Source organism: Setaria viridis, chromosome 1 (assembly GCF_005286985.2).
Source record: "Setaria viridis chromosome 1, Setaria_viridis_v4.0, whole genome shotgun sequence".
NCBI lineage: Eukaryota > Viridiplantae > Streptophyta > Magnoliopsida > Poales > Poaceae > Setaria > Setaria viridis.
Window position 1 is genome coordinate 571873 of NC_048263.2, and position 25097 is coordinate 596969.

The 25097-nt window shown below is 45.4% G+C and overlaps 2 protein-coding genes across 2 annotated transcripts; one reads left to right on the forward strand and one right to left on the reverse strand.

The window, feature by feature from the left end:
* Positions 1 to 446: 446 nt before the first annotated feature.
* Positions 447 to 5437, reverse strand: LOC117859892 (chloroplast processing peptidase). Its single transcript, XM_034743091.2, has 6 exons — positions 4799 to 5437; positions 3169 to 3237; positions 3010 to 3078; positions 1881 to 1967; positions 1199 to 1266; positions 447 to 1100 (listed from the first exon to the last, which is right to left on the reverse strand). Exons 1-6 carry the CDS (start codon positions 5267 to 5269, stop codon positions 947 to 949), a joined length of 918 nt encoding a protein of 305 aa, XP_034598982.1. The 5' UTR covers positions 5270 to 5437; the 3' UTR covers positions 447 to 946.
* A 5581-nt stretch (positions 5438 to 11018) lies between these two features.
* LOC117846967 (uncharacterized) lies at positions 11019 to 21417 on the forward strand. The gene is made up of 2 exons (XM_072290691.1): positions 11019 to 11648; positions 21265 to 21417. The coding sequence occupies exons 1-2, from the start codon at positions 11019 to 11021 to the stop codon at positions 21415 to 21417; spliced, it is 783 nt and encodes a 260-aa protein (XP_072146792.1).
* The last annotated feature ends 3680 nt before the right edge of the window (positions 21418 to 25097 follow it).

Genomic DNA, 25097 nt, shown 5'->3' on the forward strand with positions numbered 1-25097 from the left:
GCAGGATCGGCGCGGGGAGACGGCCGGGGACGACGAGGCGTGCCCAAGCGCAAAAGGGGACGGGAGTTGCCTTATCGTGTCCGTGTCCGCTTCTGCACTCTAAGCTTAGGATCGGGTCGCCGGCGTTTCGGGAGGGAATCTGGCTGGAAATGGATTCTGGATTTCTGGGTTCGTCACCGTCGCAACTCGCAAGCAAACACACTGGCACATGCGGGCAGGTTGCTGAGCTACCTCTGCCTGCGTACACACACGAATGACGAACCTCACCGCGTTGGGACATGGGACATCCGGATTCGGGAGATTCGTGATCGCACCAACACAGCTGAGGTGATGACTGGTGATAAAAATGAATGACTGTCGATCGATCGATCCATCGATCGATCTGCACCGCCGTCCCCACCTTCGCCGGAGAAAATTAGAGAAATACAAGTGACCCTCTGTACAAATGAGCCTTCAAAACCTTGTACAACTTTAGTTTCATGAATTTCTGTTTGAGACTAAAACTTACATGTCTAATCTAACCATTCACAGACGTATCAATGGGCCAAGCACATTGAATTTTTACACTTGCATTCCGTTTACATGATGGACATTCACGCCGTACAAGGGTTACATGATATTACAGAATCTGGATTTCGACAATGAAATCATTTTTTCCAGCTTGATTAGGTCAACCATCTTCCAAATAACGGAAGACGAATACCAAGGTTTCCCAAAGGAGTATACAACACGGCGAAAGGATACTGAAACCTTGAGACAAAATGGTTTCCGTGCCTTTGGCCGTTCAACCCCAATCCCAAGGAGAACGAAATGTATTCCCCTCTCTGATTTCTAATAGAGCTAGATGCCACCAAGTATTCCTCTGAGATTATACAAAAAGAGGAATAACCTATAGGAGCTCATGCTAAGCTCTACCTCCACACTACAATAACTAATTGATCAACTTCTACTTGGTCAATTTGACATCAATAAGTGGTCCTGGTTTTGTTTCAGGGTTCAGTTCAGGGTTGAGGCAACCCTTGGTTGTACCACCAATGCGTTCAGGAGGCCAATACCGGAAAATCGATCTCCCCAAGATGTTTTTTGCGGGAAGAGGGCCCCTGAAAAAGGTTGTGCAATTGTGCTCATCAATTCAGTATAACTCTGAGATGAAATACGTGGCAACTTGATAAATGTCAGCAGAAATTTGACATATTACCACACATGGGAATCATAACTGTTGTTTCGATTATCTCCCATTACAAAAACTGAGTTTTCAGGTACTTGCTGCAAGGAGAGATAGCATCAGCATGGTTGAATAGGTTAAAAACTTGATAAAATCAGCATATTCTTATATGTATTGAAACAAAAATCTAGCATGAAGACAACTTTCAGCCATATAACAAAAGAGAATGTTCACGAAACAACATATATGAACATGGTGGTAGGCATATAAAATTACAAATGCGGTTGAGAGTTGTGCACGAAAAATGGAACTACAGTATCTCACTGCTTTTATATGGTTCAAACTATTCCAAAATAGTTAGCATTCCTGATTTGGTATAACATGGCATTGAGCAAGTCGCAAAATGCAAACCTTTCTATAAAATTTTGCCAAGATATATTTGTTTAAGAGTGGGTCTTATAACCTATAAATTCATGTAACAAACATCGGCAGATATACAGCAACTCCAGGGGTTCCATAGTCCAACAAAACATAATCAGCCATACAATGTCATTTTGTTTGCAAAATAAAACAGCACGGGATAGTGTGCTATTCTTTTTTTTTTTGAATCGGCGTGTGCTATTCATATTATATGCACAAATTCTACAAAAAAAAACCATACATCATGTACAAAGGGAGTTCAGGTGTCACTCATTAGCATCTAAAAAAACCTTACCACTGGATTCATGTCGTATGTAGGTGGCTCAAGAATGAATTCTTCACTTCTAGCCTCACCATTCACAACAAGTTTACCTTCATGAACCTGCATAACAGGCAATTAAACATAAGCAAATTGTACAGCAACTTCTAACATACACTAGTACATAATATGTACAGCAACTTCTCTAAAATAAACTCACATCGAAACTAATATATCCACATGAGTCTGACCAATTGAATGTACCCAAAGGATGTTTTTTCCCATCACTTTCACTATTATTTCTAAGTCCTCCAAAACTAGAGCACTTCAGAGTTCTTAACAATTCTATCATGACACATAAATTAATTGGCTGTACTGGCAGACAGTAGCCACGGACACCACATCGGCAATGGCACCACCACCCCTGATGATCACTGCCAATGTGCCTGGTATGCATGGGGATTAAAGGGAAAAGGCTTGTGTGCAGTCGAATTCAACATCCACAAAGTGGTGTATAGCCAAATGATTTACTCCCTCCTTCCTTTTATATATGATGTTGATTAGTTCAATTTTGAACTACCCAACATCACACATAAAAGGAAGGAGGGAGTATTTCAAGATTCAGATACAAATCACATCTATTGGAACAGGGTCTTATGGTGTGTTTGGTTGGTGCTGTGCTTGCCCCACCCATGCATGGGCTCGCCAAATAATTGGTGCAGCTTTTTGCCATTGGGGTTCTGCCCTCAGTTGGCTAAAAAATTAACTGCATACTTGCGTTGGTGGGTTGGCGGCAAACCAACCGAACAGCACAGGTGCAGTCAAAAAACAAAAGTTTCGTCGGGCGAGCATTGGGTCCAATCCAAACGCGCCCTTAGTCCCTTTTAACATAACATTTGAGAAGTTCTGTTGAGATATGTTTACAATAACATAAACAACCAATTGAACAATAAAAGCAATAGACAAGCCAGAAAAACAAATAATGTTAAGAATATGCTGCTAGTTGCCATATCCTAACCTTTCTGCTAGAAAATTCACTTGTTCAGCTTAAGAGAATAGCACTACAAAATAGGAATTCATGGCCAAAAAATAAAAAATTTCCGTATTTACAATCAAGGCATATAGCAGCACACATAAAAGGACAGCATTTGATTTGTAGACAAACCTCAACAACATCGCCCTCCTTGGCAACTACTCTTTTGATGAAAACATCATTATCAGTATAACCAACCTCCTGAAAAGGAATATTCCATTATTCACATAATCAACAAGCAACATATATCATCAAGAAACACTGCACATATATGTAATATGTAAGTAGTACCTGTAGCACTGGCGGGCTTTTGAAAATTACTATGTCATTTACACATGGTTTTCTAAAGTAGTAAGTAACCTGAGAAAATTTCAGATGGTCAATTAAGCAATGAATTGAATAACAGCTGTCCATACTTAGCAAACATAAGATTTCATCTTTCAATGAAAACATAAATAAATCCAGAATGAATAAGAACCAATAAAGGTTTGCAGGTGAACAATAATAATGTGCCATAGTGTCATAATTCAAATTTCAAATGGACTAGAAAAACTATCCAACTTACAAAATATTATAGACTAAAGTGAACTAATCTACAAACAAGGAAAAAAAAGTAGATAAAGCCAAGTAGTATTAGCTTCAAAGTGCATTAGCCATTGAGTGCTGCTTGACAGACATAATGACATCCTGCTCATGATAACTATCACATACTTGGGTCTTAAAGATCATATATAAAACTTAATACAGTCCAAAATGAGCCCTATAATCTGGTAAAAATGGTTTTCTGAACTTTAGAACTGCTAACAGGACATACTTAGTATACTGAGCATAGTGGATATGTTCTTATGTACTCAATTTTTTGCAGTTTTAATTGGTCCCAAATGAAGAAGCAGTATAATATGCAATTATGCACCCTTAATTGTTGGTCTTTTCCCAAAAATAAAAGGTTGCACATTCTTAAATATGAAACCATTATTCAGATCTCATATGAACATAGTACTTTTAAATGCATCACTGACAGTAAGGTCTAATTCATGGACTAATAAATGGAGATAGATCATTTGCCCACCTTTTCCCCAGGCACACTGTTTTGTGTTATAAGAATTCAACCAAGAAATGCCATTCATGCTTTGCTACAGCCAACTAATGTTCAAAATGTTACATATGACTGTGGTAGGATGGTTGGGCAAAACATAATACAAGAGACCATTCACTGCCCATGAGGACAGTTTTCTGATGCATATACACAAGAGATTCCTTTTCTATATGGAAGTGAAATTTCATGAATATTAATTGCAGGAAACTCTCCTGACATTTCAATCCCTACGTATTCGCCACTACAGCATAACCCATTTTGTCTTCATATTTTTTGAGAAAACAAAACATCAATTTTGAGCTGCAATAAGATAACGAGAAGTCTGGATGAACATAGCATAAAGGACAAATCCTTTCTGGTTGCAACTGATTTCAAGATTTTTTTTTACACGACATTTTGAAAGCATTTTATGGCTGCAGGCTAACATGCTCTATTCAATGAAAATTATTTAAATAGAACATAATCTTTCAGAATGTATTGATACACACCAGGAGCTTCTACAAAAGTGGCCAACCCAGTATAAGTCCTCAAGTAATCAAATGATCCCAGATCCAACAGAAACTGAAATGGAAAACTAAGGTCTTTTGGATATCCATTCCCAAGCCAACATGAACCCATGACATTGATAGCTAAAGCAATCAGGAAGTAACTCAGATTTGTCAAACTGATCACCAGAAAGCAAAATGTGTTTTCAAGGAATTTGTACTACTAATTAACAACAGTATAAATGTGCCAAAAGAACACAAAATTATACAGAACGTTTAAGCATTTCATCAACCGGGGTTCCAAGCTGCAACCAGAACGAAGGAAGGGCAGGAATCGCACCTTCTCGGCCACGATGCGGTCGCCGACGTCGAAGGTGGGGAACATGGAGAGCGAGGGGATGAAGCGCGGCTCTGCGACGAAGGAACGGAAGGCGAGCGAGATGGCCACGGCGACCAGAACCGTCTTGGCGTCCTCCGTGGTGACGTTCATCCACTCGGGCAGCAATCCCTTCTCCTTCTTCTCCCCCTCCTCCTCCTCGTCCTCCCCTCCGCCCCCTCCCCCCGCGCCGCCGCCCCCGCTCCCGCCGTCGGGGCCCACGGGCGGCGCGTCGGCCGGCGCCGCGGGGGCCAGGACCTTCCGCCGAAATCGCAGCTGCGGGTGGCGCCACGAGTATGCATTGCCGCCTACATGGTGGAGGGCGGCGGTGCACAGGGTGTGGGGGCAGGGGAGGGGTGGCTTTGGAGAGGGTTTGAGGAGGGGGACCGGGACCGGGGTCTGGGAGGTAGCGGGGAAGAAGTGGAAGGAGGACATGACTGCGGTGAGGCGGCGGTATGGAGGAGGCGGTGGTCCTCCGCCGCGCGGCTCGCCGGCGTCCGCCGCTGACTTGGGTTGGGGATGGACTGGGAGGGAGGGAAGAAGACTGGATAAGCTAGTGGCGGGCACAGGGAGGATGGGTGTTTGGTCGGTGTGGTAGCACGGGTCTATGGGTCCCTGGGATGCTACTTTCTCCTGGACTGGCACTGGTCAAAAAGTTAGGAAGGTGGAACGTTACAAGAATAGACCTTTATGTACAATGAATGAAGGCACTCGCACCTGTCTACAGCTGCTGCTGGATCTAGGGGCGGAAGACCGTATTTGACAACACGGACAAGCTCGAGGAAGTATGTACGGCGCGTAATGCTCGTCCCAGCGTCCCACTGGTGTGCGTGCGGGGCCTCAAAGGTGGCAAGCTAAGGGCACCTCTGCGTCGGTGTCAGTTAACAAGTGTGCTCGGTGCGGGTCGTCGGTTGTACTCTACCTCAAGAAGGGGATACAACTGGTGCTGCGTGGGAGGGCAGGGCCATCCTGTTACAAATTGATAAACAAAGGGTTATAGTATTCAAATTAACATTATGTAGCATTGCAAAATTTAAACTACTTGTTATGCAATATATAGGAACACAATATGAAAGCACATGTATATATTCAAAGTAACATTAATAGACATATTAACACAACTTCACTAGGAAAATAAGCAACTTCTAAGTATGGACCTGGTGCCATCGTCTTCTATGTCTGCTAGCCTTGTGACCAGGTTCTTTGCAAATGGAGCAAAGGCTCGTTGAAGTCTCTCCCTCCGTACATGTCTTCGCCGTATCCTCTCATAGCGTCTATGTCCCCTTGAGTCGCTTCTTCTTCCTCCTACTCTTCACTACCTTCATTTGGTCTGGATGCGGCAAGTAGTCATAACCATGATAAGAGGGCCACTGTGTCGGGTCAAGGTAAGGCTCGAAGCTCTTCTCCCATATAGTAAGGGTGTTCGAGCGGAGATACAAGGGTGACATGTATGGCAGAACCTCAAAGTCATATCTGCAGACCCTACAGGCGGTGATCATATGAGAGTAAGGGGCATGCATATATGATCTGAGGCACATTGCAACTGCACTCTACTTTCTCAAGATCAACTCGGTAGTTCCGTCTACCATAAGATTCGCCGCCCAATCTTGTGCCACCCTTCCCCCGCACACTAAAGACATGCCGGCGAGGTCCATATGGCTCGGCGGTATGCTGCTTGGCCAATTCCTCGGCCTCCTTCAAATGTTCTGTTTCGGCCTTTCCAAATCGGCCATGCTCAGCTAGATTTCTCTGTGCAAATTTCCATCTCTTGACAAAATATTCGTTGCACTTTTAAAATGAGAACTCAACAATTCCAGACACAGGCAACGACCGAACTCCGGTGAACACACGGTTGAAAGACTCTGACGAGTTGGTGGTCATGATGTTGTACCTGAATCCACCCTCATCATATGCTAACGCCCACTTAGCCTTATGTTCCATCTGCGCCTCGAACCATGCCTTGCCAGCTTCGTTAACCATCTTGTCTAGTTCTCTCTTTATCTCCTTGAACTGGTGCTCTGTATGTACACAACATAGAGCCTTTACCTTGTCACAAACCTCCTTCTTCCTCTGACGTCGCCAGAAATTAGCGGCAAAATGTCGCATGCACCATCTGTGCACTATATGCGTGAACCCATCGATATATTCATCTGCACCATTAAGAATCCCAGGGTGATGGTCCGAGATCAAACATACAGTGCGAGATGGGCCAAGCACTTGAACACGTAGAAGCTGCATGAACCATGACCATGATTCATTGTTCTGCCAAAGCAAAAGCCATGGGTACTATCTGGTCCTCCGGATCAACAGCAGCAGCCATCATCAATGTACCCCTATACTTTCCGGTTTGGAAAGTGCCATCAACAAGTACGATTGGCTGACAAAACTGGAATGCATGTTGTGTCTGCGCGAATGACCAGAACACACGATACAGGACATGACTCAACGAGTCCCGGAAATACATCCCTCCGGTGTCTACAAACCATTTCAAGCCAGGGTTGTAGTAATGCATTGCACATAATATCCGGGGAACCCTGTTGTATGCTTCCTCCCAGCTATCCCAACGAATAGCCAGGGCAATTTGCTTAGCACACCAAGCCTTTCCGTACTTCACATCATACTTAACGAATCCGGATATGGACAGTTGTAGCAAAGACACTGAAATGTCATTATTCTCATCAACGAGCCCCAATATACAACGCGCAAGGTAATGTGCAGTGAGTTGCTGATGATTTTCCTTCCCCTTATTTGATAGGCAAGTGTGGGGTTGGACCACTTTACTTATCCTCCACTTGCCATCCCTCTGTCTCTTTCGTGCATTTAACCTCCACATACAACCATTTCTTCATATCACATGATACCTTAACCCTTGGTCCGAATGAGTGACGGTGTACGGCCTATGGTGATACACAACATAGTCCTGAAGGAACAGCTTCATCTCTAACATTGTATTGAATATCATCCCCTTGCTAAGGATTTCATTCTCATGGTCACACAATGATTTCCTACACATCTACACACCGATGTCACAGACTACCATATCCGTCATGCTCGCATCCCTATAGTTCGGAACGCCACTGAAAGGTATGTTCATCTCCCTTAGTTGGATAAGCTCTGTCTCTATGTAAGGTGGTGGTGGAACCTACTATTGTGCTTGGCTAATTCTTCCCCATGAATCATAGGGGGTACTACCCTCTGCCAAATCTGTGACTAGCCTACCCTGAGCCGGCATAGCGTGAAGTACCTCAGTTGGTAATGGTAATGCCATAGCATGAACCGGTACTGGCATGGCATGAACCGGTTGTGGCATACCATCCGTACCTCCTTCTTCATCATCAAATTCCTCTGAATCACTGGTAACTACATCACCGATCTTGTCCTCCTCCTGCTCCTCTTCTTCCTGTTCGAACTCGTTCACATCGAAGTCATTATTTATACATCCTACTGGGGTTGAATGAAGCTGCTCCTGTGTCAACTGATCCTCCAAATCCATGTTACCCTGAGTTGGTTCCCCTTCTACCCACAAATCTTGTTCATTGCCTCCAAAACCGTCATTGGACGGCCCTTCATGATCACCATGCATCCTGTACCCATTCTCCACCACCACCTCAGGCATGGGCACATTGAACCTTGGAGCACCCTATTGTAGCGGGACTAGTGAGCAGGGTCGTGCAAGGGCATCAGCACATAGTGTGCCCTAGTCTTCCCACTATCAAACCTCCCCTTCAGTGTGAAATCACCGCCAAACTTTGCATTCAAACGGACACAAACGTCATTGAAGCTAGGAGGTTCATCAAACCATTCCAATTCTTCTTCCATATCCTAAAATGTACCATCTTCTTTCCTAACACTTCCTCCGTAAAAAACTCGAACACAACAATCCATCTACAAAAGCATTTGATGAAACTTCATCAAGTCATCCAAATCGTCGTATCATGCACTACTAAGCATCGGCACTTGAAAACTAGTATCTCTACTTAATAACCTTTAGTACTATAAACTAACTAAATAATAAATACCTAATCAATCCCTAAACCCAAAGTCCTAACTAACAGTAACCTAAACCCTAACTACCTAACCAAACCTTAACTATACTACAACACACAACCTAAACCCTAAAAACTACCTACCTAACTATACTAAATCACTAACCCTAACTATCCTAAATCACTAACCCTAACTAAAATAACATTCATAATAACAAGAAATCGAGAGAGGGAGCTACCTTGATATGAGTGGGGACCTTTTGGGGTCACCCAAGCCGAAGGAGATGGCCGCTGGCGGCCTCGCCGGGCGGCGGCGCCTGGCAGTCGGCTGCCGGGCGGTGGCGGCACTGGGCGGAGCCAATGGTGGTGGTGCAGGCGGCGGCGGCGTGCGCTGGGGTCAAGGGCGAGGGTGGGAGCAGTGGGGGCGTCGCGGGCTTTTACTGGACCTTACTGCGCCACTACAGCCGTGCCAAGATGGGTGGCGTGGCAGACCCTGCCACAACCATGCCACGTCATCCTCCCGCCGTGCCACCATGCATGGCGCGGCACAGGCATTTTGCTGCGCCATGGCAATAGGCGCGGCCAAAAGTGTTAGTTTTGGAAAAAAATAAAACAATGTTAGATTTAAAATTAGTTTACAAAAAGTGTTAAAAATAAAAAAATTTGTAGCTTCTTCCTAAGCTCAGTAATAAAACTTTCTTTTTCCTGAGACGGTGCATTCAAACATTTAGGCTTTGATTAGATGCACATGTATTCATTTCAATCCATATGTGTTGAAATGGATTGGAGTGGAATTAAACTAAGTTCTATTCCATTTCACTCCAACACATGTGAATTGAAGTAGATACACATGTATCCAAACAAGGCTTTATGAGGTTCCATGAAATCGGGCCAACTAGAGTAAATAAATACAGTAACTAATAAACTAATAACATGAAGAGACAAGAGTGTATAGTATACCCATGTGAACTGAACAATATGCTTCTTGCTCAAGCTGATGTTCCATTACCAGTGATACGTCCACTATCTTTCATGCCTCTGCTATTCTGATACGATGGTGGAAGATAAAACTCGACATGCAGGGGTTAAGACTGCCCCCATAACATTCCAAATAAGAAGAAGACCTTCTCACCAGACCGAGAAAACCTCCGAACCCCCGCCCCACCCTTACTTTCCACCCTTACACGGTGTCTTTGTGTTGCCTAAGTGAGAATTGGGCCGGTGTCCCCACAATGCTTTGGATATGGGACGGATGAGGGAATTTTTTTAACCTCAGCCTGAGATTCGCTCCTACAGAGAGTCGAACCCAGGACCTGAGGAGTGCCGCCAGGTACTTTGACCAGCTGGAACAGTGTAACCAATACCAAATTTTTTAGTATAGCATTTCATGATGGATATCTACAATGTTGTTACCTGGTTCAAATCGATGGGTAGGTACCAATTACCAGCCGGTCACCGTGGCAGGAACCTGTGCGAAACCATTCCAAAATATACTTTGAACACAGATATGAAAATTCTATTCATAAAGGTGACCATTTTAAATCTATACCTAACATTAAAGAGATGATGTTTCTTCCAACCGTCGTGGTTGTTTTGCAAAAAAAACCCCTCAACTTTTCTAGAATCAACCTACAGTCCATGGAACAGGGCTCGATAATTTTGTAAAAAAATCCCTCCGTGTATCCACCCACCCTATCCGCCCGGCTTACTCGTGGGCATACGCGGATGAGGAGCGAGAAATTGCGGCGGGCGAAGCGGCCAGCCCAACAATTGAGCACGTCGTCGACGGTTCGTGCGTCGGTGTGGGGGCAACGCAAGCACGCGCGCGGTGGCCTCCAACACCTTCCAGTCTCGCTACCACCGGGTGCCCTCCACGCGGAGGCGGTGCCGCGCGAGGAGCAACGAGGCGCCGACGCCGTCCATCTCGACGCGGGCCCTACCGCGGCCGCGGTTGAGGTCGACGGACACGATGGGCCGCTGCTCCGCCCACGGCGGCGGGCTGGGCGCGCGGGGTGGGGGCCGTCGAGGCGGCGCGCGGACGACGCTGGCCCCCTCAGCATCGCGGTGCAACAAAGTGCAAAGCCCGACTGGTTTAGTGTCTGAGGCCCGGCCCATTTAGTGTCGAGGCCCGCAGCTCACCACCAGTGATCTAGTCTACCCCACCACCCTACCGGCCCACCGTCGTCGACTGGAACAGGATGGGGCGGGGCTGTGCGGTTGCTCTCGCGGCGGCGGCGGCGCTGTTGGTGTCGCTGCCTATGCTGCTGGTGTTGCCACCAGACGCGGACACGTATGAGCAGGAGAGCCGTCAGATGTTCATGGAGTGGAAGGACAGGTTCAAGAAGACCTATAAATACGCCGGCGAAGAGGAGTGCCGCTACGCGGTGTTCAAGGAGAGCCGCTGCCGCGTCGCCTGGGCCAGGGCCGACGGGGTGACCACATCTAGCCTCAACGGTCTCGCTGCCCGCTCCAATGAGGAGATCCAGCACGGGCACAGGGTCCGGAAGGGGGAGGGATCGTACGAGCAGGAGACCCGCTGGATGTTCGTGGGGTGGAAGGCCAAGTACGGCAAGACCTACAGAGACGTCGGTGAGGAGGAATGCCGGTACCGGTTGTTCAAGGGCAACCGCCGCATCGTCGTTCGGCTCAATGCCGCCGCCGCTGCCAGGCAAAACGCGTACAACATCAACCAATTCGGTGACCTAACCAACGAGGAGGTCCGCGAAAGCTGCTACCCGGAGATGGTGGACCAAGAGCTGAGCGCCAGGTGCCAAGCCGCCCCCCCCCCCCGACCCAGACTCCGACCATGGGAGGCGGATTTGTACCAGGTAATCATCTTCTTCTTTTTTTTTAATGAAACTGTTGCTAGCTGTTTTTAGTTTCTTTATTATCATTGTTGTTTCTTTACATGTGGTTGATTACCATTTGCATGAAATGGGGATTATGGATTTTGTTTCCCGCTCCCACGTACTAGTCCTCTGATTATTGATTTTGTTTGGTCAACTGCACTAGTTTCTTTCGGTATCCATATGAACACAAGTAGGGGGATGCCTTCTGCCTGCAGATCATGAGACCAAACGCCTATTTCAACAGTGTACCAGTTTGTAATGGCTTCGTATGTGCAAAGAACTCATGAGATTTTGAGTAGTGCCTTGGTCGGTAGACAAGGGAACAATATTCCAGAGCTAACCACAGGTAAGTGGAGATTTTTGTTAACCTCTCTTTGGATATGATTTGATTAACCTAGCAGTTCAATTTGTATTATTACTACTAGTATATGGTAACTGGGAATTCCTACATGGTTTTACCCAAAGTTGTATAATTGTGTGATTCTATTACCGACTGTAGTACAACATGGAAGAGAATCGAGGGTTTGGTTTTATGATCAATGAGTGTTATAGAAAAACATATTCCTTTGATCAAACATGGACATTAACGTTTCTCAGCATTTGGACTGAGATAAGCTTAGCTGAAGAGGGGGGAAATTATATAGTGTGCTAATGCTTGATATGCTGGTGTGGTGGATCCATGTCGTTTTTCTCTAATAATGGATGACTCCATCTGCTATCATTTGACATGATGCTAAATAGCCTGTTGGTCTTGGAAACCAACTTAAGTCTGAATCTCGTGTGGATGTTTCTTAATCCTATTGGTACCAGTGTTTAATCATATATATAATTCTCATTCACTACTATTTACTTTTTTTTATATAGGTTTGCCGGTGCATTGCTACGGAAGCGGAGTCTGGAGGTAGCGCCATTCCTGGAGATGAAGCACACATGTGATTCTGAACATCACTTGTGTGTGTTGCTGGAGAATTTTAGAATAAAGATGTTGCTAATGTAATATGGTAAATTGGAGATGAAAATGTGTGTATGCATTTCCAAGCTATCATTAAGATTGTTGTTTCTCATGGGTGGGGTGTTTTCGGCTATTTGCTATGTCAAACTGGCGGGCCTCCTAGGACAACCGTTCCATCGTAATGACTCTTGAAAAGGCCTCTCTCTCCTGCTATTGTAAAAACAAGATCTTAACAGTGGGAGCCTTGAGTGTCATGTTGAACCAATCTTTGGTCATCGGGCAAACAAGACAATGCATTTAGACTCAGCTACTTTTCATCTTTATCTTTGAATTGACTACTATGCGATTGGTTGGAAGCACCGAGTTCTATGGAATTGCTTCTTTTCCTGTTGTCGTTCCTAAACATTCTTCAAATTTTGTCTTGCTTATATAGTGTTAATTTTTACAGGATGTTTAATTGTGAATTGTTGCATATTATCATGGTTGTGAACCCATGATAAATAGATTCTATAGTTTAATAGCAGTAGTAATTAATAGTCATTATCCACTTACGAATTTTTGTTCCTCTCTGTCAAACTGGGGATTGTATCCTCTTGGGGAGTACATTTCTTATACCAACCAGTCATTCACTATTCATGAAATCAAACATTTGTGGAGGAAACATCGCTGTGCTAGGACATATGGTAGAGATCTGAATATCAGAGTGGACATTTTTGAAAATCTAGCTGAGAGTTGTGACTGGAATAGCTGGAAAGATCCAATTATCTGGTTAGTACTACAGTTACAGCCTAGAATAAGTTTTATGTTTTACAGTATTTCTCTTGGCATGACCTGCATATATTATTGATAGGAAGAAGTGCAGAAAATAGCAACGGTGATAAGTTTCCTAATTTACTCCAGAGGCACACTAGATGATGCAGATATCTGTCACATCTTGCACTTACACATGGCTTAGGGTTTAAAGAACAAGTTCTATAATGTTATTTTTATTTCTTAAGCCTTAGGTGAACACTAACCAGTCATTTCTGTTAGTGCGCATTTCTTATGTAACTAATCATTTGCCGTAGTGCATTTATTCTTTCTTGTTTGTTCAGTTTTTTACACACTAGTGCAGTTGGTTTAGTTTCTTTTCTTGAGTCATTAGTTTTCATACAAAAGCTATGTGTAAAAAGCATGCTGAATGGTGCTAATTATTCCCAATTCTAGGTTTGATGGCGCAACAGATAAGACAAACAATTATAAGTCCAACAAAATTTATATAGAAGAGGATATATATTAACAACTATCACACAAAAGAAATGAACTATAAAAATATATTTCATAATGGATATAATTATCCTCATTCGATACTGCACAAAAACATTACTATTCCTTTCTAATAACATGGTCAAATCTATAACAATTTGACATAGATCAAACTCATAACCCCATACATTTCACATCAACTTTTACTAATAACAAAGCAAGGAGAAACAAAAAGTGTCAAATAAGTACACTTCATAACTTTTAACTTCAAAACAAGCTTCAACTTCGGCGTCTCCAGATTTTGATGAATTATTAAAATTGCTTCAAATTGCCATTCCAGAAACTTCAGGATTCTATTTTTTAACTTCAGAGTTTAAAAGTCTTTAATCCAGTTTAAGAAGTTTCAGCTTATACACTTAGTCAAGTTGAGACATACTATTTATGATAAAAATTACTAAAAAATGACTTAAGTTTTGGAACAGGGAGAGTGTTGGGGATCGTCCAAAAGTATGATCACTCTCAAGGCCGCTCGAATCAAAAGAACATCGCCACCACTCGCGTAGCTCGAAACCTCGGGTACACTTCCCTGGCTTCGGGCAATGTAATAGGCCTCAGATGCAAAGGTAAGGCGAAGTCAACATTTCCCTAATCTGCTAATCCTTACCCAGGCGGCACCATGTGCTTATGCAGGAGCAAGGATGACTGAGGTCAAGAAAGAGGGCAAGAACGCCCGAGGTCTCGTGGGACCTGGGGGACGAAGCTGAGAAGCATGTGCGCACAGGGCCATGGAGGCACGAAGGAGCATGATGCCCCAAGTGACCGAAGCTGATGGTCAGGGGTGCAACGCTGGGACACAGCAAGACACTAACTACACGACAACGGGGCGCGAATGACCATGCAGTGAAATATATTCTTAGAATGTAGCAGTTAGGCAGGGGTAAGTGTGTAATGAGAATTGTACGACGTGTTGTGTAACAGAGTTGAATTACTGTAACACCCCGTCCTCCAAAGCCACACTGCCCAGCCCTTCCGAGGGGCGGATGTCCAGAAATGTTCCCTCTTAGCACACGACCGTACGTCTAGTGATACCCGCACACTGACCCATACGTGCAACCGCGAGGGTCGGCTCTGATACCATTTGTAACACCCCGTCTTCCAAAGCCGCACCACTCAGCCCTTCTGAGGGGTGGGCACGCGTACACATAGCACCCTGCTTACACTTTCGTCCTCACTTCATGTAAAAGGGTTAACCCGAAGGTGCTATGGCTGGTTGACAAAGGCTTATAAGTTGACTCCACCCTTGCTCAACTAGCAAGGTGGTACTAAACATGCGCACTTGCGCTCATAGGCCACACTGGGCCAACCAAATTGGGCCAAGTGTGACAATTACTCATCTAACAAGCATATACCTAGGATATAGTGGTTGAGTAAGGGTGTTTTGGTACGTAAGTGTGTCACTTTATGACACTATATAAGGGAGGTGACCCCCTGCCGTAACGGGACACACTATTGATTAACAAGATAGTTCATTGAAGAGTTTGTGTTTCATCCCATTCTGAAGTTAAATCATGTTCTCCTCCAAATTGTGTTGTGTTCTGATTCTCCTCAAGGTTGGATCCCAACATCTGGCGCCCACCGTGTTTAAACCAAGAAGTATCCCATGATGCCTCCATAGAGAAAGAAAGAGCCACTACGGTACCTGAAGTCGAAGAGGATAGACTACTCATCTCATCCAAGGCAACCCACCAAATCATGTCAGACAAAGAAGAACGTTATGCAAGAATTGAACAGGTCCTAAGGGTGAAGGCAACGAAAGCAAGAGCCATACCAGAAGCTGACCACGAGGACCAGCCACCTATAGACGCCGAAGACAGAAATCCCACTGACCCAAAGGACGAGCTGATCTCAATCCTGAGATAGTTGGAAGAAATCAAGAGATAGAAAGTGCAGTTCACATAGCAGATGCAGGCTCAAAGAGCAGTAGCTGACAGGCTGGCAATGCTAAATGAAGCTAAAAGGCAGTTAGAGGAACTGCAACGGGAGATAGCAGAACTAGAGTACCTACAGGGCACCCCGCAACAACCCATGCCTCTACCCAGCCAACCTCTCAACACCGACTCCGCACGGGTCATATACACCAATCCTAGCTTCGGTCAGAATGACCAACCACCAGCAGGAAGTGCATGCCTAGTCATTGATAAGAGCTCTCCACTATCAATCGGACTCCAAACAACAACATGGCCCGCGACCTACAAATCAGTGACCTTGCCCAAGTTCAACGGTCAGACAGACTCTCGCCAGTTCTTGATGAGTTACGAAGCTGCCGTTGCCCTCGGCCGGAGGGGATGACATCGTCCTGGCCAAATCATTCATAATCTCCTACGAAGGGGCAGCTCTGAACTGGTACTTGTTGCTCCCTCCACACTCCATATACAGTTGGGTAGACCTGAAGGCGAAGCTAACTCAGAGCTTCCAAGGTTTCCACCACGCCGTCACCAACGAGGCTGATCTATTTCACTGGCAAGCAAAAGGACAAGGAGCCCCTAGCTAGCTACGTGAAAAGATTTGTACAGCTTTGATTGCAAACACCACAAGTGATCGACACTGTAGCGATCTCAGCATGCATTGCAGGGCTCAGCCCTGGCCCCACAACATCGAAGCTAACAAGAAATACACCGAAAACAATGGAATCTCTATTCTTGGAACTAGAAAAATACATTAGATCAGACGAAAACCACTGAAGAAGAGTGGTAGAGAGAAACGACCAAAGACAGAACAACAACCAACACCAAACCAATCATGTGATGGCAATCGAGGACGGCCAACCCACAAATCAATCCCAAAACCACAACCAAGCTCAACACCACCAAAACCACAACACCTCCACCAACAACCAAAGAGGCGGGTATGCTGGCAAAGGAAGAGGCCGAAGCAACGGCCCTGCAAGGCCCAATGATCAGACAAGAACAATGGTCATTCTACTGCACCTACCACGGAAACCAAAACCATCACACAACAGAATGGTGCCCCAAAAAGAAGGAAGAGGAAAGGAAAGTTGCCGAGGAGGCAGCAAAAGCAGCAGCCCAAGCGCCCAAAACAATCCACCATACAACTTTCTACCCAAACCCACGCAACTTTGCAAACTTTAAGCTGCCTATAAGTTGGCAACCTTCACCACAACTCCACCCACAACACCAGCAAACCTCGCAAACAGCAAACTCGGCACCCATCCAACATAGGCATGAAATACCACTTCCACCACCAAACCTACCAGTAGAAATACCAAAAGTTGAGTCAAACCCCTCAAGCAGCAACTCAAATGCCCTACCCACATATGAAATGATCATGCCCATCTCCGGAGGATCATCGAAGCCCAAGTTCCGAGAAAACAACTCCAATGCCCTACCTACCTTTGGCATGATAATGCCAATCGCTGGCGGCTCTGCTCTCGAGTTCGAGAACAAAAGACACAAACGAAACTACTTCTGAGAGGTGAACGTCATCACCCCCAATGGACCCCCAGCGAGGCCAGAATGGGTACATATGCCAATCACCTTCACAGAGGAAGACTTCAAACTAAAGACAACTTTGCACAACGACATAATGGTCATAGAAGCAATCATTGCAAACTGGACAATAGGAAAAAGTCTTGGTCGATACCGGCAGCTCCGTAGACATCCTATTCGCCAACACCTTCAGAGAGATGAAAATTGACCCCCATCTCCTCGAACCAGCCGAAGTCCCACTGCTTGGCTTCGGTGGTAGACCAGTTAGAGATCTTGGAAAAATCTCCCTGCCAGTATCGTTCGAAAATCGCGATAATGCGTGAACAGAACACATCACCTTCAACGTGGTCGAGATGCACTACGCCTACTTCGCCATACTCGGGCGAGGTTTCATAAACAAAATGGATGCAACCATCAGGAAACTCTTTCTTTGCATGAAGCTACCAGGACTCAAGGGTGTCATCACTATTTATGGAGACCAACAAACAGCAAGAAACATAGAAAAGGGCTCAACACCAGGACAAAAGAACGTTCACCACCTCACAGCTGCAAGTGAAGAAGAAAAGTAAGAAAAGAAAAAACCGTATGTCGAACCAAAGAGAGACAGAGAAAAAATCAAAATCAGTGCCGACGGCAAAACAAAGCGGGTGCTCCTGGACGGGTGTGTCACAGATAGATTTGTCACCATAGGGGCTAACCTCAAGCCCGAGGAAGAGCATGAGCTGATCGAATTCCTCAACAAGAACAAGGATGTCTTCACTTGGTCTGCAAGCGACCTCATAGGGTGGACAAAGAAATCATCGAGCATGGCCTCGACATCAGACCGGTGTGAAGCCAAAGAAACAAAAACTGAGAAAGATGTCAGACGAGAAAATCCAGGCAGTAAAAGCTGAAGTGGATAGGCTACTCAAAGCCAATGTGATCAGGCTGATTCTCTACCCAGAATGGCTGGCCAATACAGTGTCAGTCCAGAAAAAGAACGGGAAATGGAGAATGTGCATTGATTTCACAGATCTAAATAAAGCCTGTCCCAAAGATGACTACCCGCTTGAAAGAATAGACAAGGTTGTCGACGATGCTGCTAATAGAGAAATTCTCTTGCTACTCGACCTATTCTCAGGATACCACCAAATCAGAATAAGAAAGGAGGATGAAGGAAAAATAGGCTCCGTGACACCATTCGGCACATTCTGTTTTGTACGAATGCCAGAGAGGCTGGAAAATGCGGGACAAACATTTTCAAGAATGACCGCTACTGTGCTGGCAGATCAGCTTCGGTGAAACATTCTCGCCTACGTTGATGACATCGTCGTCAAAAGCGACAAGCGAGGCGACCATATTCACGACCATGCTGAAACTTTTGCTAACTTAAGAGCAACAAATCTAAGGCTAAACCCTGACAAGTGTGTTTTCGGGGTATAGCGAGGCAAGATACTAGGATGCCTGGTCACAACTAAGGGCATCGAAGCCAACCCAGACAAGATCCAAGCACTCCTCAACATGACAGAGCCAGCTTCGGTCAAGCAGGTCCAACAACTGACCGGAAGAGTGGCCGCCCTGAATCGATTCATTCCACGCGCAGTCGAACTATGCCTGCCATTTTTCAAAACTCTACGAAGCTCCAAGACATTCGAGTGGGGTGAAGAGCAGAGCAAAGCATTCCAAGAACTCAAAGACTACCTGCAATCCATGACAAAATTGTGCCCCCCTGAGCAAAAGTCACCGCTACTGCTATATGTCTCAGCTCCAGGCTCAGCATTGAGCGCAGCTCTCATCCAAGAGAAAGAAATTGAAGGAAAGCTAAAGCAAATTCTAGTCTACTTCGCATCCGAAGCTCTCGGCAGCTCCAAGATACATTACTCAGAATTGGAAAAAATTACTTATGCAGTGGTAATGGCAGCACAAAAACTACGTCATTACTTCGAGGGGCACATAATCATAGCTGTAACAAACCAACCTCTGCACGACCTTTTCTCTAATAGAGAAGCTTCGGGCAGGATTGCTAAATGGGCCTCCGAGCTGTCAGAATTCGTGGTTGACTTCGAAATAAGAAGTTCCATCAAGACCCAAGTCCTAGCTGACTTTATTGTTGACTGGACATCGCCAAAAGCCAGTCACGATGAGGTTGAAACACCTTGGGTGGTCTACTGCGACGGAGCCTGGTGCAACCAGGGTGCAGGGATAGCAGCTATTGTAACCTCGCCAACTGGCGTAAAGATAAGATACGCCGCAAGACTAAGATTTCCAGAGCAGACGAGAACAACAAATAACACCACAGAATATGAAGCATTGCTCCTAGCCCTGAGGAAAATAACAGAGAGCAGCGTCCAAAGATGCAACGTAGTGTACATGGACCATGCTAGCTAGGCACACACATCATCATATACTAAACTACGTACGCATGCGTCTCTTGGTAGTCAGCAATCATATGGCCATACCGTTGTCTACCTACTGTATATATAGGCAGAGTACATATATATCACTTGCGTGCGTGTGCTTCTCTACACAAATATGAACATATTTTGAAACCGAAAAGTGCTGACCAACACGATAATTATGCTCTGATTGGAAAGTGATGGGAAGAAAATTAAAGGTGATGTCATTCTGCATGTATGGGAACAAAATTATGCTCTAATTGGAAAGTGATGGGAACAAAATTATTAATTATTCTCTGTTCGCTTTGTGGTTTATTCCTACTTTTGCCATCTCTCTCTGATGCAAATGGCTTTATGGTTAATGACTTAATGGAAGCCTTTTCTATTACAGAAGTTTAGTTAACGGATGATGATGTCTAAACAAAAAGCGTGAGCTAGCTCAAGCACAGCGGCATAGGAACTAATATGTTTAGAGATGACCGTGCAATCTACTTGCCAGGCCACGGCCATACCTCAGAAAATTTGTCGACTCAAAAATATTTTGAGATGTAGAAATCTGAGGATTCCACGAAACCATGTTGCCAACCTAGATTCCATTAACAATCTTCCAAAAGTAGGCCATGCAAGAGAACAAAGAAGTCATATATCCATGTCTTGTTTACTGTTGCCTAAAATCACTGGCAGCACGTGGCTGCAGTTTGGAAGATATATAGCTGGGGCCATATCGTATATCCATCATGCAATCATGGTCGCCACAACAGCGTGTAGCTTGGACACAAGTGGCAAATGGAACAGCTTGCATGCTTACGATGGAGACCTCAAATCCTACTGCACAGGATAGGTCGTAATCATCGGTGATATGCATTTAAGCATTTGGAATTTCATTCTTCAGTTAAGGAAGAAACAAAAGTAGCGTAATCTCTTAATCTCACTAGCTAGGACGTGGATTCACACTTGTCTAAAAAGCAACAATCTCTTAGGCCACTTTCCAAAGAATTGATTACCAAGCTAGGCAGTAAGGCATGTATATATGTTTTCTCTTTTATTTTTGCTTGTTCTACTTGAACTTTTTACTTCCTGCTCGTGCAGTTTGATATTAAGTGCCAAGGTGAATAGACATCTATTCCACGAATCACGCCTTCACATTTCCAAAACCTTCACGGCGTTAACCTCGGACCCGAAACCATTTTAACCTCGAGCTTCGAGACCGTCCTAGCTTCGCACCAGAGAGGCGCCAACCGCGCGTCCTGATCCTTATTTCAATGACCCTGCACAAGATAGTAGATGACTCAGCGCTTGGGGTTAGCTTCGAGGACTCGAGGGCAAGCTTAGGTATTGTCTGGTGACCAGTGATTGTCTCTTGGCTTCGAGACAGAACTCTTAGCAGCGCAACGAGGCTAGAACTACTCTTTCACGCTAGATTTGTCACCTGAGGTTAGGGACCCTCTCCCGAGGTTGCTTATTTTGTGGGGCTATCTTCAACATGCTAAACGTAACAATCTTGGCTTCTCACCGAGGCTGAGGAAGACCTGGATCTAGACAAGGCCATTGAGGATGTCGCAGACTTGGCCTACGAGGATGAGGGTACCACGGATTGTGGTAATAACGAGGCTGGTGCTGACATCGGGGAGGATCTTTTTCTGGCGTTGAGGCTGATCTGTCAAAGCTAATGGCAAGCAAGGAAGTATACGTTCCCACCATGCGGTTGGCGAAGTCCTTGGTTTCTTAGAACAGCATAAAGTTTTACATCAGCAAGGGCTACTTCCCAAGGGTGTCGCTAGGGTCTCAGGTGACGAGATTGTGCCTGCACCTAAGGTAGGCGAGGCTATTGTTTTTAAGGACTTCTTTGCCTCTGGATTAAGATTTCCGTGCGACAAGGATCTTCATAAGATTTTTGATAGATACAGGGCCAAGCTTCACCATCTTACTCCAAACACCTTCATTGATCTATCCAAGTTTTACTGGGTCCAGCGCACATTCAGGGATCATATTGATGTTGATGGTTTCGCGAGGCTGTTCGAGCTTCATATCCAATAGAAGAGAGTTACATTTGATGATGAAGAAGGTATCTTCGAGGCACAGTTTGGGTGCTGCACGTTCGCAACTTAGAGGAAGAACAAAAAGCGGAAAATCACGAGGTTGAGCTTTCCCATGTACAAAAGAACAGATGGGATGACAATTGGTTAAGATACTAGTTTTATGTTAAAGTTGACATGGCCAATGCGTCTAGGATCAGTCATTCTTTTTATCCTTTCTATGGCCCTTTTGGACCTATGGACATCTCCACCACTCCCCTATTTACAAGGTCCAAGGTTGTTAAGGAGGGCAAGAACGCTTTTTACTCAGCCTCGAAGTCGATCTCCGGGCGGGATCTTGTTGACGAGTTTTTAGCGACTAACATCTAGCCCCTTTTGGATGGATGGGAACCAATGGAGATTGTGCCAAAGAATGTTTCGTGGTGCACTAGCCCACTTCCTTACCCTTGTTTGGGATTAAAGTTGCCGGAGGGTGCCAACCCTGGTCTTTATGCAGAGGATGTAGAGAGACACGCTATAGATATTATCGGCCTGTGCACTGAGAGCAAGCTATCGTCTGCCCGAAGGATTGTTGAACATGAGTTCCGGTTAACCACGTATTTGATGAACTTGGTGTTTATGTTGTGGCTCGCATGAAGCCTCGCAAGGCTTCAAAGTGGATGCGAGAAGTCGGTGTGACTGGCTCGAAGCAGATTGGCGGCGGAAGCAGAGGGAAAAGGAAGAAAGCAGACAGCACAACTGCAAAGGCAGCGACAACTTTCAAAGAAGGGTGATGCCCAAGCGAGCATCGTACATGAGGCTGCAAAAGAGAAGCTAAAGACCTCCAACCTCGAGGATCAAAAGAGAAAATAAAAACTTGGTCAAGTCTCTTCGAGTGAGGCTTCTAAATCCTCTATGACAACTGCATCCAAAGCTGACCCGATCGCAACCAAGTCTGAGCTCGAAGCCGTTGGCGCGCTTGCTGGTATGAAAGTTAAGAAATCAGCAAGAAAGTCCCTCATCGCCAAGGCGTTTGATAAAGATGATGATGTTCTTTTGGATGTGGACTTATCTTTGGTCCCTTCCTCGGTCCCTGAGGCTAACACCCCTCCAAGGGAAGCTCAGACTGAGGTTGTTGCACCCCCTCTGCGCCCCGAGGCCGACCCTTAGTGAAATAGAAGAAGAGCTAGCCTCAACACTCAAATAGCTAGAGGCGTTAAAGAAAGAAAAAGAGAAATTTGCTCAACAAGAGCTCCAAGCACAAAGACTAGCAGCCAACAAGCTAGCAAAACTAAACGAGGCCAAAAGGTAACTAGCAGAGTTGCAGCAAGAGTTAGATGAGTTGCAATACTTACGCAACACACCACAACAGCCACCACTTCAAACCTTCAACACCAAACACTAGCCTCATTGGACACAACAACCCAACAGCTATAAGGGCATACACAACTATCGACAAAAGTTCCCCGCTGTCCTTGGGCCTACAAATAGCCCCATGGCCCACAAACTACAAAGCAGATTCATTACCAAAGTTCAATGGCCATGCAGATTCATGCCAGTTCCTCATCAGTAATGAAACAGCCATAGCCTCAACATGGGGAGATGATGTGGTATTGGCAAAGTCATTTATCATTGTGTGCGAGGGTGCAGCACTAAATCGGTACTCTCTACTCCTGTCGTAGTCCGTATACAGCTAGGTTGATCTTGAAACAAAGCTAATACAAAACTTTCAAGGCTTTCATAGTACCGTGATTGATGAGGGGGACTTGTTCAATTTTTTGTAAAAAGATAAAGAACCTCTAGCAAGCTATGTGAGAAGGTTTGTCCAACTTAAGTTGCAAACTCCAAATGTAGAGGATAGTGTGGCCATAACTACTTGCATCAAGGGGCTCAATCTAGGGCCAACAGCCTCAAAGCTATCAAGGAAAAAGCCAAAAATAATGGAACTCCTATTCGCAGAACTGGAAAAATATTGTAGATTAGATGAAGACCATAGAAGAAGGGTCGCAGAAAGAAACCGCAAAGGCAGGCCAAGAAAGATCAAAACTTGCAAGCCTCATGCTAAAACCACCAACAGCAACACCATTCACACCCAAATCAGCAAGTGTTGGCCATCGACGGTAACCAACACTCATTCCAAAACCAAAACTAAAACCAAAGCCCAAACCAGAATCAATACAACCAACATCAACAAAACTTCGGCAGTGGCCAAAAAAGAGGCCATGCCGGAAGAGGAAGAGGCTGAGGCCGAGGGCCTCTGAGGCCAAATAACCAAAGTAACCAACAAAGACCATTTTATTGCACGTTCCATGGTAAACAAATCGACCATGCAACTGATTTTTGCCCAGAAGCCAAAAAAACTTTTGAAAGAATAGCAGAAGGAAAGAAAGCAACTGAGGCACTCAAAACCATCCACCATACAACCTTCTGGACACATCCACCATACTACTCAAACCCCAACCTCGCAACCTTCCAACCAGCCATGACATGGCAACATTCACCGCAATTCTGACCTCAAGCTGAACTAGCTTCACAGAATGAGAACTTTGCACCTCCCCAGCCTCTCCATGAAATACCTCTACCACTAGCTATTTTTGTGTATGAAAATTCCTGCCTTGAAGGGAGTCATCATAGTTTATGGTGACCAACAAACCGCTAGGAACATAGAAAAGGGCATAAGTCCGGGATAAAAGAATGTCCACCACCTAACAACCCCTAACGAGGTTGAAGAACAGGAAAAGAAAAAGCCAAATGTTGAGCCCAAGAGGGACAAAGAGAAGATAAAAATAAGCGCAGATGGTGAAACAAAAAGAGTTCTCCTAGATGATTACCCGCAGCCTCCCACGTCGGCCACCCGCTGGCAGCCCGCCGCTGGATCGCCCGAGAGGATAAGGTGGAGAGACCGAGAGAGGGGGGGCTGAAGGTTGGTGATGGGAGAGGATAAGGTGCTTTTATTGCCTGCCGAGGATGCGTTTTGTCCCAGTTGGAAACACCAACCGCGACTAAAGCCTCCTAGTCCCGGTACTAGCAATTCGGTACTAGGGTGAGGCCCTTTAGTACCGGTTGAAATAACCAGTCCTAAAGGGTATTAAAAAAATTAAAAAAAGCAAATCCCCCCTCTGCGCCGTCAGCCCCCTCCACCGCCACCGCCCCGCTCGCTCCGCCTCCACCCCGCCTTCGCCTTCTCCACCCCTCCTCCGCCTCCATCGGTCTCCTCCACCCCTCCTCCGTCGCCATCCGCCCGCCACGCCGCTCCTCCACCCTCCTCCCCCGCCGCTGCCGCCGCAAGATGCCCGCCACCTCTACCCGATGTTAGCCGCCACTCCTCGCCTCAA